Genomic DNA, 14,121 nt, shown 5'->3' with positions numbered 1-14,121 from the left:
GACCTTAGCTGCAAAATTCCAGCAGCACTGCTATAAATAGCACATGGCTTATTTTACTAACCTAAGTAGCTGTGTGTGTGTGTGTGTGTGTGTGCATATGCGAGTGTGTGTATTTATATGTATGTGTGTGTATGTGTGTATGGTGTGTGTATTGTATATATGTATGTATGTGTGTATATGTGTGTATGGTATGTGTATGGTATATATATGTATGTGTTTGTGTATGTATGTATGTATGTATGTATGGACAATGTATATATGGTATGCATTTGTGTGTGTGTATATATATGTACATGTACGTATGGTATATATGTGTATGTGTGAATGTACACATGTGTTCACAGCACACAGAAGCCAGAGGAAGACATCTAGTATCTTACTCTATCACTCTCCACCTTATGTTTTAAGACAGGATCTCTCACTGAAACCAAAGCCCAGTTCCCACGAGGCTGGCTGGCCAGCAAGCTCCCAGGATTCACATGTCTGCACTCCCAGCAATGGGGCTAAAGGCATGTAGTTACACCCCGCTTTTTTTTTCATCTGTGTGGTAGGATTTGAACTCGGGGCCTCTTGCTTTCACAAACACTCTTGCTTATGGAGCTCTCACAGCCCCTCAAGTGTTAGATTATTTGCTCACTGAAATACAAAATTTAATTTTCCATGTGTATATGAAATGCTCTTTTAGATTATAATAATTCATTTGAATTATCCAAGCCAATGACACAAAATTTTTTGAAGATGCTTCTGCACAGAAAAACACCTCCTGGAGACTGCAAATGTTCCCTGAGACAGAGCCTGCCAGCACCCGACTACACTAAGAGTTTCAGGCCAGTTGGCAGGCAGACCTCCTGCACACAGGACAGACCACCACCATCCCCCATCAGACCCTGTAACCCAAGCCCCACCTCCCCCAAATCCCACCTACCCTCCGAGACTGCAACTGTACCCTGAGACAGAGCCTGCCAGCACACAACTGGACTAAGAGGCCAGTTGGCAGGCAGACATCCTGCAGGCAGGTCAGACTACCGCCATCTACCACACAGTAAGACTGCAGTTACTCCTTGAGACAGAGCCCACCAGCGCCAGTTGGACTAAGAGCTGCTCCCTAAGACAAAAAGTCCATCAGCATCGACTAGACCAAGAGCTCCCACTGGATCAAGAGTATCAATCAGACCAAGAGAGGTTCTCTCAGACACAGACACTGCTTGCACCAAGTGGAGAAAGAGATGGGTAGATGCCAGTGCAAAAATACAGTCAACAACATAAAAACCAACAAAGCTCCATCAGAACTGACATCAGCAAGACTTGAACATCCCAACACAGAAGAAACAGAAGATATCTACCATAAAATGACTTTAAGAAGATATTAGAGATCTTAAAAGAGGAAATAAAAAATTCCCTTAAAGAAATCGAGGAAAAGTCAAACAAAAAACTGGAAAAAATCAGTAAATCCCAAGAAAGCAATTAAACAAGTAAGGGAAACAGTTCAAGATTTCAAAACTGAAATGGAGTCAATAAAGAAGACACAAACTGAGGTAATGCTGGAAGTGGAAAATCTGAGTAAACAAACAGGAACTACAGATGCAAGTATAACCAACAGAATGCAAGAGATGGAAGAGTGGATCTCTGGCGTCAAAGATACAGTAGAAGAAATAGATTCATCAGTCAAAGAAAACACTAAAACCAACAAAGTCACGACCCAAAATATCCAAGAAATTTGGGACACCATGAAAAGACCAAACCTAAAAATAATAGGGATAGAAGAAGAAGAGTGCCAACTCAAAGGCACAGAAAATATATTCAACAAAGTCATAGAAGAAAACTTTCCCAACTTAAGGAAGGAAATGCCTATAAAGTTACAAGAAGGTTACAGAACACCAAATAGACTGGATCCAAAAAAAGTCCCCTTGCCACATAATAATCAAACCACTAAACATACAGAATATTAAGAAAAAAAATATTAAGAGCTGCAAAAGAAAAAGGCCAAATAACATATAAAGGCAGACCGATAAGAATAACACCTGATTTCTCAATGGAGACTCTAAAAGCCAGAAGGTCCTGGACAGATGTTATGCAGATACTAAGAGACCATGGATGCTAACCCAGACTATTATACCCAGCAAAACTCTCAATCAACATAGATGGAGTAAACAAAATATTCCATGATAAAACCAGATTTAAAAACACCTCCCAATATGCTCTGCAACTCACACTGAAGAGTGCCAACAACCTCTTCAGAGGTGATTCTGAGCTTGCAAGTGGTCTGTCCAGACTCATGTAATCTTCTGGCAAAACTCAGAAGCCATCCAGGAATTAGCCCTTGAAATGCTTGCACACATCTGTGATACCAGCACTGAGAAGGCTGAGGCAGGAGGATTATAAGTTTAAAGCCAGCTACATTAAAAGTATCAGGTTAACTACACAATGTATTGGGTAGCTGTTCCAGCTTTGACCTTGAAACACTGCCCCTAGTGTAAGAGCAGGTAACTGCCACACCTGCCTATGACCTGCCCCTGGGGCATGGCTGAGAGGGATCCTCCTAAGACTCGAGGTGCTGATGTGCTTGCCCCTTCTGGATACCTCATGGTCCTGGAACTTGGATGGTAGACCAAGCCAGATTTCTCTGCTGGATAGTACCTCATCTCTCCCAGATCCTGTAACCAACCCCTATTGGCTGTAAGCTACCCCAGAAATAAACCTCTCTTCATTACCAGATAAATTACGTGGAATTGCCTCATTAATTACAGTTATAACACAAGACCCTGCTTCAAAAACAATAAAGTATTTTAAAACATAGCACACCAACAGAGCAGGGGCTGTTCTGGATCTAACGCATGTACACATCCAAGCTCTGTCCTCTGTCCTCTAACTTTGGCAGCATTTGGTAGGAAAGCTATCCCTCAGCTAAAGAGTAACGTGGCTGTTTGGTTTCCCTGCAGGAAGCAGCTGGTGTCCTCAGCAAATGAGAGGCACAGGGATGCCATCAGCCAGGGCTTCCTCCTTCCCTAGAGGGCATGTCATGTCTCAGCCCAGCCCCCAGATGGCTGCCTAGATGCCCACAGTCAATCCTCCTGACCTCTCTGTTATCTAAGACAGTGAGGTCCCAGAGCTGAACACACTGGCTTATCAAGCAAGTCGCCTTATCTTAATCCAGAATGGAGGAGAACTTCCCACTGAGCACCAGCCGCATAGGGGTCTACATCTGCTCTCAAAGGGATTGGCATCCTCGCCTTTTCAAAGAAGGTCTTCACTCCTAACCGGCCCAGGGCCAGGGTCCCTTCCTGTCACAAGCACCCATTCAGCATCTACCTGAGCTCATCCTAATCCCAACATGGTTGCAGAGTGTTTACAAGACTAAGACTCCAAAGCAACAGATCCCACACCTACCACACTCGACCCCAGCATGTACCTGAGAAGCCCAGCAAACAGTCACCTCCAAACTCACTGCAATATTCACCCAGAAAACAGAACAAGAGGAAACGCATGGGTCACCACAAGTTAATAGCCTATGGCACAGCTGGCGTCGGGTGCAGATAAGAGAAGGCCCCACCCTCAGAATATCCAGAAGTTGAGTGCCAAAGGGGAGGCTCCCTGGTGCAGCGACCATGCATGGCTGCTTCTGCAGCCTCCCCTCCCTGAGCCAGCAGCTGCACTCCACACGGAGGAAGAGTGAGCCTTCGGTCTCTTCCGCACCCGCTCATGCAGGGCCTCTGGGCCTCCAAAGGACAGGAACAGCAGGCAGGGTATCCATGGCACATGCTCCCTCTGCTGTGGTCATCGCTCATGCTGCCTCCCACCCACTCGGTGACTCTGGTGCTGACCGCCCGCATTTCATTCAGCTTTAAAGACATGACAACAAGGTCCAAGAGTTGAGGGATGTACCTGACTCTCTCTCCCCTCCAGGGGCGGCGGAATCTGATCGGCAAAACCAATCTTCCCTGGATCACCCATAAAGGCACTAACCTCATCCACGTTCTCAAAGGCGTTGATGACGTCATAGGGCAAACAGGACAGAAGGTCGATCACAAACCATGTCTTCAGGTAGTTCATGCGGATAAGTTTGGGGTCAGAGATCACTTCCCCCGCTGGCCCGACAAAGGTGGTATGAAAATTCAGAACAATGTCCACCAGAAAGATGACGTCCACGATGCTGTCCACCACCAGCCAGGCCACGTTATTCTGTCTGGTTTTAAAGGAGACGTTGTAAGGGACCAGGATGGCTGTGTAGAAGGTCAAGATCAAGATGATCCAATCCCACGTGGTCTTAAAGACACAGTAGTGTAAGATGATGTGAGGGGGTGTCTTTGGTGCCTCTTGCTTGTACTGGGGAAGGATGTCTGAGCCCAGCTGCAGGACCTGTCCAGAAAAACATGACCAAGAGAGACAGGGTTAGGGTTTAACAGAAGCATCTTACCAGTCGGTATCTGCCAACGGCAAATGCTCACAACTCTTCGAACAGATCATTAGCCACGATAACAGATGCTGAAGGAGAACGGGAGAATTTATGTGAGCATGGTAACGGAAGTGCTCATACCGAAAGGATGGCAACCTGTCGTCTGGCTGACTGTAAGCTGAGCAGTGTGCTAAATACTTCAACTGCATTTATTGTCTTGCTCATTTCTAAACACAACCTTGTTTGTTTCTTTCCCTCTAGACAATTTCATATGTGACAAGCAAGACGCTGAGCAGGGGAGTTAAGCAACTTTATTCAACCAGCATTTATATATTTATTGTTCTGCCCAGGAACAGCGTGGTGTAGGCCCTGGGCATCCAGCAGTGAAGAGAGAATACAGCCCTACTTGTTTGGAGCTCAGTCTCATAGACATGCGATCATAGACATAGACATAGATCACTTCAAACTGTGCTGAGGGCTGATTTGATGCCTTTCCTGAGAAAGAGGGGTGGAGGTAAGATAGTCCGTCCTCCACCTGTGCACAGAGCTCTTCTGAGCTTGAGGCAGAATTTCTCTTCCTGTGAAAAGGACCTCTTACTAGAGCAATCAAGGAGGCTTAGGGGCTGGCTGAGGGGTAGCTCAGTCAGTAGAATGATCCCCTAACATGTACAAAGCCTGGCTTTGATCCTCAGCACCACAGAGGCCAGATGTGGTGGGCCCTGCCTGTAATCCCAACAATGGAGAAGGATTGAGGAAGTAAAAAAAAAAAATCAGAAGTTCAAGGTCATCTTGGCTACATAGTGAGTTTGAGATCAACCTGAGACATGTGAGACCCTGTTCCCCTCCCACCAAAAAAGGGGAGCTGGGGCTCAAAGAATAAAGCAAACAAAACCAACTAAATAGAATTGCTTCTGAAAACACCGAGTATTAACAAAGACACAGCAGGATGCTCCCTTGACTTTGTACCTTAGGTGCCTGGTCTTAGAAAGGAAGAAGTAACCTGGAAATACCAGGGCACTCAGACAATACCACTCTCCACACAAAAGCCCGTTTCTCCAGCTAAAGGACCAGCATCATGCAGCTCCCAAAGACAGGAGACAATGACTGCTGAGGTCGTCCTCTGCAGAGACTACTGTGCCCTGCAGCAAAAGTCCTCTTGGAAGCCTGCTTTCCCTTCCCAAAAGTTCCAAGGAAGCAGCCACCCTCTCTCCCTGCAGGGGTAAATCATGCAGAGGAGGGAGCCCTCACCATAGCCCAGCAGTATGAGGTCACCCCTGCTCCCCACAGCCCAGAATGGTATCAATGTAAGAAGAAAGAGTTGGGAGGAGGAACCACCCTGGTCACCTCACAATGAGGAACACCCTGCTAGACACAGAGGCACATACTGGTGATGCCAGAAGGCTGAGGCCGGAGGAGCATTACAAGTTTGAAGCTAGCCTGGCCTACATAGTGTACCCCTCAGTGTCAGTAGAGAAAGAATGACAAAGTGTTCTTTGACCCAAGCTGGAGAGAGGCTGGGAGGAGCCTGCTCTGTCCTCTGCTATGTAAGTGTTATAGGGAAGCTACCCCAAGCCAAAGCTCTAGGAGAGATCTAAAGTCAATATTCAAAACGTCCAGGTCCACAAATGCCATTCATTATACAAAGAACCTCAAGAAGAACAAACTGAGTGAAAAGTAGTTCATCATAGATACCAGCACCAAAAATGGCCAAGACATCAGAAGCATCCAACACGAGATGTCTTGGGCACACTTGAAAACAAATGGAAACATGGGAAGTCCTGGCATAGAAAGAGCAGATACAAAGAAGAGCCAGATGGACGCTTCAGACCCCGCCCCCTATACAGCAGCTGATTAAAAAAAAATCCAGTGGGTAGCCTCAGCAACGGAACCTCCGAGGAATGGAGGAGTAAGTAATATGAAGATAAAACACAACTGGGATCATCCTGCAGTTCCTGTTCTGTGACAGACATGACCACAGAAACTCAGAGAGAAGGGCACACTACAAGAGAACCAAACCACCAGGAAGACAGGGTGACCCTCATGTGAACGCACTGAAAAGAATTTCAGAGTGCACGAAGCAAAAACTTATAGAAATGAAGGGGGAACGTATGCATGGCACATCTCTCTCAACGAATGACAGAGCACGAGGTAGAAAATTAGCAAGGATGGTGGAAGACATAGCTCAGTGGTGAGCGCTTGTATAAGACCTTGAGTTCCATCCTCAGTATGAAGTAAGAAAGAGGGAAGGAAAAGAGAGGGAGAGAATTCCCAAGGACATAGAATTTGATGATACCAAGAAGCCATTGAATTTGATACTGATAGAACCCTCTTCCCACAGGAGGAGAACATCCAGTCTCTTCAAAGGTACACAGAGCATTACCCAGAGAGCCTTATGCTTGTCTATCAGACAACCCCAAACACTTAAGTAAAACCACACAGCACCTGTCCTCCACCCACACACGCTTTAAATCGATCATGGAAAGACAGCGAGAAAATATCCCAACACTTGAAAACTAAACAGCACATTCTTTAATAATCCATGGGCCAAATACAGGTATCAAAAGACAATTTAAAATACGTTGATTTCAAAGGGAACAAAAACTCAACACGTCAGAGCTGGTGGAACGCTGCTGAGGATGAAACTCAAAATGTTATGCAAGCGCTCACCACTGAGCTACCTACATCTTCCACCATCCTTGCTAATTTTCTACCTAGTGCTCCGTCATTTGTTGAGAGAGATGTGCCATAGATGCGTTTCCCCCTTCATTTCTATAATGCTCCTGAGCTGAAAGGGAACGGTGCAGAGATAAAAGTGAGGGTCTCTAGCCAATAATCAACCTCTCACCCCAGGAACCTCTGTGGAGAACCAGCTGGAGCAAAGCAAGCTGAAGGAAATCATAAACACAGTCAATGGAAGCCAAGGCAAAGGAAGAGAGGACTCTGGGACCGGGGCTGGGCAGGGGGTGAACTACAGCTCGGTTATTAAGGCCCTGGGTTCACTCTCCAGCACCAGAATATGTAGTAAGAACAGCATAGACTGGCAAAGAGAAACGATAATGAATGAGTCGTAGATTATCAATGGGAACCCCAGAGACAAGGAAAAACAGCAAAGAAGGGCGATGATGACCGGTACTTAGAAGCTTCAACAAATGGATCCCAAAGACACACAGTGTGGCAACTCACAGCCTAAACCTAGGGGGTTTAGACCCACATTCTTACTGTTAAAGCTCACAAAGCAGAACTCTCCAGGCCCAGGTGGTTTTCATGAGAACATTTCCAAATTTAAAGACAAATTCACAGCAATTTTACCCAATTTCTTGCAGAAAATAGAATCAGAAGGGATACTTCTCAAACTATTCTGTGAAATTAGTGTTACCTTGATTCCCAGACTGCACAGAGGACTACAAATATCCCTCATAAACATATATGCAAAGTCCCTAACAGCTGGCAGCAGAGAGCACTTAGCAGTATTCAAAATGAGTTATTATAGCAGTATATTCCAGGAGTGCAAGCTAATTCAATACCTGAAAAATCAGTGAATGATAAAATTCAATACCCATTCATGATACTTTTAAAAAAAACACCTTGGAAATGGGAATATGAGGGAATTTCTAAAACTTGTCAAAAAGGAGGGAGACAGGGATAGAGAAGGAAGATAGGAAAGAGAAAGATGGCGGGGGGGGGGGGGGAGGGGAGGCGGGGAACAGGCCCTGTGATCTACAGCTAACCTACTTTACAAGGAAAACCCAAGTGCTATCCCATTGAGATAACAAAAGGCAAGACCCAGGCTTAGACTCGTGCTCAGCCCTGTGCCACCACCACAGTAAAGCCGGACAGGCAGGACGGCATCCAGATCAGAAGGGCAGCCACCCAACCAGCCCATTTTCACAGAGCACAGGGGTCTCTGTGGAGCTGCTCTGAGAATCCAGAGAAACCTGCGGAATGAACAGGGCACTTAGCAAGTTCAACAAGAGAGGAGAAACATACGAAAGTCACCGCATCCCTGTATCACAGACACGAGCACCGAAATGTTACACTACCATTTATAACTGCTAAAAAACCACGTAGGTGTAAATATAGAAAAACGTGTCACACTCAAATGTCGAAAACAACAACATGTTGATGGAACCGAGCCAAGAAGTGAGGAGGCACTGTGCTCAGAACTTGGAAGACTCAACACACTAAAGATAGCCATTCTCCCCAAATGGACATCTAAGTTTAGCACAGTTCCTATCAAAATGCTAGCGAGAATCTTTGTAGATACATATGCTCAAAAACATGCCACAATTATGTGGAAGGGCAAAAGCATTAGAATGCCTGAAGTAATTCTCAGTAAGAATGAAGTAGTTGAAACTCGCCAAGTTATGTACATTAAACACACGTAGGTTTCTTGGTTTTGTTTCTCTCCCCTTTGTGGGGGGGGGGGGCATTAGTTGAGTATCAATTATACCTCAGTAAAGAAGAAAGTGGGGGACTGGTATAGCTGACTTCAGGATAACTACAGCTGCAGTATTTAAGACCCAATTGTTGCAGAAGATTAAACACAGAAAACAGAACAGAGCAGAGGATCCAGGTAAAAGCCTGAACAAACATGTCCAAGTGACTTTCGTACCACCGAGGCAGGGGAATAATCACAGGCCAAAAAACACACCCTTACCTATGCTTCACACCTTATCTGAAAGTGAACTCAAACTTCACTGGATGCAGATGTAAATGTAAAACCACATTCCAGGAGAAAATGTATGAGAAAAGCTTTAGGATCTTGAACTCAATGGTAAAACCACAATCTATAAATGAAGAACAGACACACTGGACTTTACAAGGATGAAAAGACAGACATGATCAGGAGGAGATGCCTGCAGAGCAGCAGCAACAAAGACCTGGCACACAGAATACACCATCTCAAATTCAATAAGAGGAAAACAATGATCAGAAAACATGGAAAAGGCATGACCAGCCGTTCCCCGTAAAGGTACAGAGAGCAAATGAGAACATTAGCCATAGGGAAGCACAGAGAACCACACGGAGGTGTTCCTGCACACCTGTCAAGACATCTGAGAGGAAAAGGCAGTGCTGGGTACCAAACACAAGTGACAAGAAAAATGGCTGCAACTTTCATGTACCGCCAGAAGTAACGTCAAACGGAATGGCCATCCCGGAAGAAGGTGGCAGTTTACGGCACTCAAAGAGTGACTTCATACGGCTGAGTGATCACACTCAGTCCAAACATGCTCACATAAAAACCTATGCAAAAACATTTACAGACACTTTCCTCACCACAGACAAAATATCAGCACTACCCCTGGTAGCCTTCAGTGGACACAGGGTTAAGCAATCTATAATACATTTATACCAGGAAATTCAAAGCAGCACCACAAACATGTGCATTATACATACAGGCATGACTTGCCTGATCCTCAGGGTAAAAGAATTTCAGGTTTATGATTCATATAACATACTCTTAGTGTGCATATGTGGATGCATCTATATATGCTGGTGTGTGTGTGTGTGTGTGTGTGTGTGTGTGTGTGTGTGTGTGTGTGTGTGTTTTGTTTTTATTTTCAGATAGGGTCTCTACATTAGCCTTGAGTTAGCCAATTAGGCCAAGCTGGCTAGCCAGCCCAGGGATTCACATGTCTACATCTCCTAGCGCTGGAGATACTAGGAATACACACCAAGCATTCTTACAAGTGTTCTGGGGGTCAAATTCAGGTCCTTGAATTTTGTGGACTGTGCTGTCCATCACCCCAGTCCTTACTACAGGTTTATGATTCCATTTATATAACATACTTGAGATAACAAAATTATAAAAGTAGCTCAATAAGTGGCTGCCAGGACTGAAGAGGGGTGAGAGAAAAATGTGGGTGTGGGGGCTCATTTAGTTCTATTATTTAGAACTATCTGTGGATATTCAGTCATCTCAAATAAGGTTAGTTTTTAAATATCAACCAAACGTAGGTTATGAATGCTATGAAGAAAGGGCCCCAGGAATCCAGTGAAGGGAAAGGCAGGAGAAGGGAGATGAGGTCTTAGGGTTTGTTGTGTTTTTCAAGACAGTCTGAGTGATAGACTACTCAGCTAGACCTCTCAAGAATCCAGCAGCAAGCAGCCACACGCTGCTTACAAACTGAAGCCACCCGCAGCTCCTTAGTTCTGGGTAACAAACCCTCAGGAGGAGATGCCTTTTCTGAGAGATGTGGCCATGCCTGTGACCATTTGATAAAATCCACAATTATTTCTAAATGGATTTTTCATCCCAAATCTCGGGCACTCTGAGGCCCTGCCTGAGGGAGCGGGGCCTGGGTCAATGGCACCTTCCCATCTCTCCACAGTGCCAGACTGACCACATTCTCCTCCTGCAGCTCTCCCTACAGGAGTACTCAAGTGGAACTGAGGGAGGCCCCAAGGTAGGCGGGAGGGGTTGGTGGAGAAAGGCGTTTATTTGCCTCTTCTCATCTCCAAGACTCTGCCTCTCACGCTTCAACTACACGCAACAGTGTTCTAGAAGTAGATCTGAACACTAGGGCTTCTTTTTCCTTCTGTCCATTTTTCATGTGTGCATGATTTGCATGTGTGCACGCGTGTTTTTTGCGTGTGTGTAGATGCACACGTGTGGGGGTACATCAACCTTGCTCACTTCCCATCTTATTCACTGAGGCAGGGTCTCTCAGTCAAACCCAGAGCTCACAGCTACAACTGTCTCTGCAGACCCCTTGCTCTGGGGCTAACACAGTCAGGCCGCCACACACCCAGCCTTTGCATGGATCCCTGGGGACTGAAAGGCAAGCGCTTGACTGCTGAGCCACCTCCCAGGCCAACGTGAAACATTCTCTTTACAAGAACAGATCTGAGAGTCTGACTTAAGCTCCCGCAGATGTGACTCTGCTGTGAACTCGGCGTCATCATGACATTGTGAAAAACAGAAATAACATGGAATTCTGCAGAGCAAGCGCTTTATTTACAGAAAATCGATACCCTTAAGAAAATTTCCTGACCAAGAGAGACCATTTTGCCTCCAGTAAACTATCTGGCTACAATCACCGTTTATAGTGAATACAGTGACAAATGACTGATTATTCATATTGATCAGAAAAGAATCCCATGAGATGGACTCCCCTCCTCCTCAGGAAGTGAACATGACGATGGATTCCCAGCAGGAAGGGTAGTAAAGCTTTGCTCCATCAAACGCCCCCCGTCATCCGGGACCTTCAGTATATCATTATTTGGAACGGGGCTTATGGCAGCTGAGGAGGTAAGGAAATCTATAATCTGCCTCCTGCAGCAGCATGAGGACCAGAGTTCAGGGCCCAAAACCTCACAGAAAAGTCAGGCCTGGTGGACCACGCATGTGATCCCAACACTGGAGAGGAGAAGATGGAGAGATCTGGCCGGCCAGCCTCGCCTACTCAGAGCCAAGCCAATGAGAGAGCCTATCAGGAAAAAGTGGACAGTGCTTTAGGAATGACAACTGAGGTTGACCTCTGGCCTTCATACAAAGACAGAGACAGAGCTAGAGAGAGACAGAGAGAGACAGAGATAGATAGAGAGACAGAGATAGAAAGACAAAGAGACAGGGGCTGGTGTCCTCCAAAGGGCCAGGTCCTCAGGCCTCAGAGTCAAAGCAGGCCTTGCCCAGCTCTAAGTGTGTGTCCTGGTTCCATGCTCAGTGCTCTTCACAAGCTGGCAGAGGAACTGAGCCTCCCCCAGTGTGGAAAACAGGATTCTCATGGAGAACAAACGGGTCTGCAGATCCTGGAACCATAACACAGTGACCTCACCCACTGCTTTTCTACCCTCAGAGCATGGGCAGGTATTCTAGTTTCCTCCTTTGGTCTTGTACAACCCAAGTTTGGGGAGGCAGAGAGCTAGTGGCCCTTTTACACACACTTCCTATCCCAGGAAGGGTGACTATTGCTGTGACGAAGCACCATGACCAAAGCAACCCGGGGAGGAAAGGGTTTATATGGAACATACTTGCACATCACTGTTCATCACTGGAGGAAGTCAGGACAGGAACTCAAACAGGGCAGGAACCTGGAGGCAGGAGCTGAGGCAGAGGCCATGGAGGGGTGCTGCTTACTGGCTTGTTCCTCATGGCTTGTTCAGCCTGCCTTCTTATGGAGCCCAGGACCACCAGCCCAGGATGGCACCATGCAGGATGGGGTGGGCCCTCCCCCAATCATGAATTTTAAAAATGTCCTACATGCCTGCTTACAGCCAGATGTTATGGAGGCATTTTCTCAATTGAGGTTCCCTCCTCTCAGATGACTACAGCTAGTGTCCAGTTGACATAAAACTACCCAGCACACTTCCTAAGGGTGGACTTGGGTCTAATCTACCCCTCAGCCAAGCTGAGTTCCCTCAAGGCAGAAGGCATTTCTCGGAGCATGGCGTCACCTGTTCCTGCTCCCCCTCGGCCTCTCTGTAGGACATTCGAGCGAGGCAGGCTTCTCCACAGACCTGGCCTGACGGGGCTGGGATGCTCCCCATCAACACTGACTGCAGGGAAATAGTGCTTGGAAAGCCACACTGGCCCATCAGTCAGTGTCTCTAACGCTCTCCCTCCAAAGTCCTCTGCTGCATTTTAAAATTCTTCATCAGCCTGTGGGAGCTACGGACGGGGAAGCAGAGGCTCCCCGTGTAATGGGGGGAAAATGACTCACCCAGGTCACAGCAAGGTGGAGTAAGCAGAGGGATGGGAGTGAGAAGCAGGCAGTGGCACACGTCGTCACGTCTCCCGAACCCCAGGAGATACAACAGCTCCAAGTACCCCAGTGTCACCACTGCTGCATGTGTACACCTCACCCAGCCCAGTGACACATGGCGTCACGTCTTCTGAACCCCCAGGAGATACACCAGCTCCAGGTACCCCAGTGTCACCACTGCTGCATGTGCACACCTCACCCAGCCCAGTGACACATGGCGTCACGTCTTCTGAACCCCCAGGAGATACACCAGCTCCAAGTACCCCAGTATCACCACTGCTGCATGTGTACACCTCACCCAGCCCAGTGACACACGTCGTCATGTCTCCCGAACCCCCAGGAGATACACCAGCGCCAAGTACCCCAGTGTCACCACTGCTGCATGTGTACACCTCACCCAGCCCAGTGACACATGGCGTCACGTCTCCCGAACCCCCAGGAGATACACCAGCTCCAGGTACCCCAGTATCACCACTGCTGCATGTGTACACCTCACCCAGCCCAGTGGCACACGGCATCACGTCTCCCGAACCCCCAGGAGACACAAAGGATTTCACTTACTTACAGGCTTGGAAACAGATCCCAAAGGCAAAGGGTTTGCTCACAGCCTCACTGCACACTACAGAGAGAACATTAACCCCAAATCCAGTTTCCTGACTCAATATTCCTCTTGTACTACATGCCAACTTATCCATAGGGGTAACACAGTGTGTCATCCTGTCAGCCAAGAAAGCTCGGCTCCCAGTTGAAGGCGCCACCTCCCAGCATCAACCTTCTCTAGAACTTTCCATTAAGGACCTTGTCCTAGCTACATTACTGTTGCTGAAATAAAAGAGATCCCAACCAAAAGTAACATACAGGATGACGGGTTCATGGGGCTGACAACCTCAGGTTATGGTCCATCACAGTTGTGAACTCAAGGTGGCCGGCGCTCAAAGCAGCCGGTCACACACATCTACAGCCAAGAGCAGAAAGAAGCGAATTCACCCACGCCGCCTGCTGGCTCTCATCTAGCTTCGTCCT

The 14,121-nt window shown here is 47.0% G+C and overlaps 1 protein-coding gene across 3 annotated transcripts in view; it reads right to left on the bottom strand.

Moving 5' to 3' along the window:
- The window catches only part of Kcnh1 (potassium voltage-gated channel subfamily H member 1), a 309,023-nt gene that overhangs the window by 220,192 nt on the left and 74,710 nt on the right, over positions 1-14,121 (bottom strand). For 2 of the 3 annotated variants that reach the window (XR_013043517.1, XM_006988145.4), the window contains exon 6: positions 3,964-4,356. Coding sequence is in view for 2 of the 3 variants with exons in the window: in XM_006988145.4 (XP_006988207.1) it covers positions 3,964-4,356 (393 nt within the window). In the remaining variant the exon portion in view is untranslated. Of the gene's footprint in view, positions 1-3,882; positions 4,357-14,121 lie in introns of all 3 variants that reach the window. The other variant, XM_006988144.4, reaches the window with a different exon arrangement.

This window comes from Peromyscus maniculatus, chromosome 11 (assembly GCF_049852395.1).
Source record: "Peromyscus maniculatus bairdii isolate BWxNUB_F1_BW_parent chromosome 11, HU_Pman_BW_mat_3.1, whole genome shotgun sequence".
NCBI classification, from domain to species: domain Eukaryota; kingdom Metazoa; phylum Chordata; class Mammalia; order Rodentia; family Cricetidae; genus Peromyscus; species Peromyscus maniculatus.
This window is presented reverse-complemented; position numbering and strand designations above follow the sequence as displayed.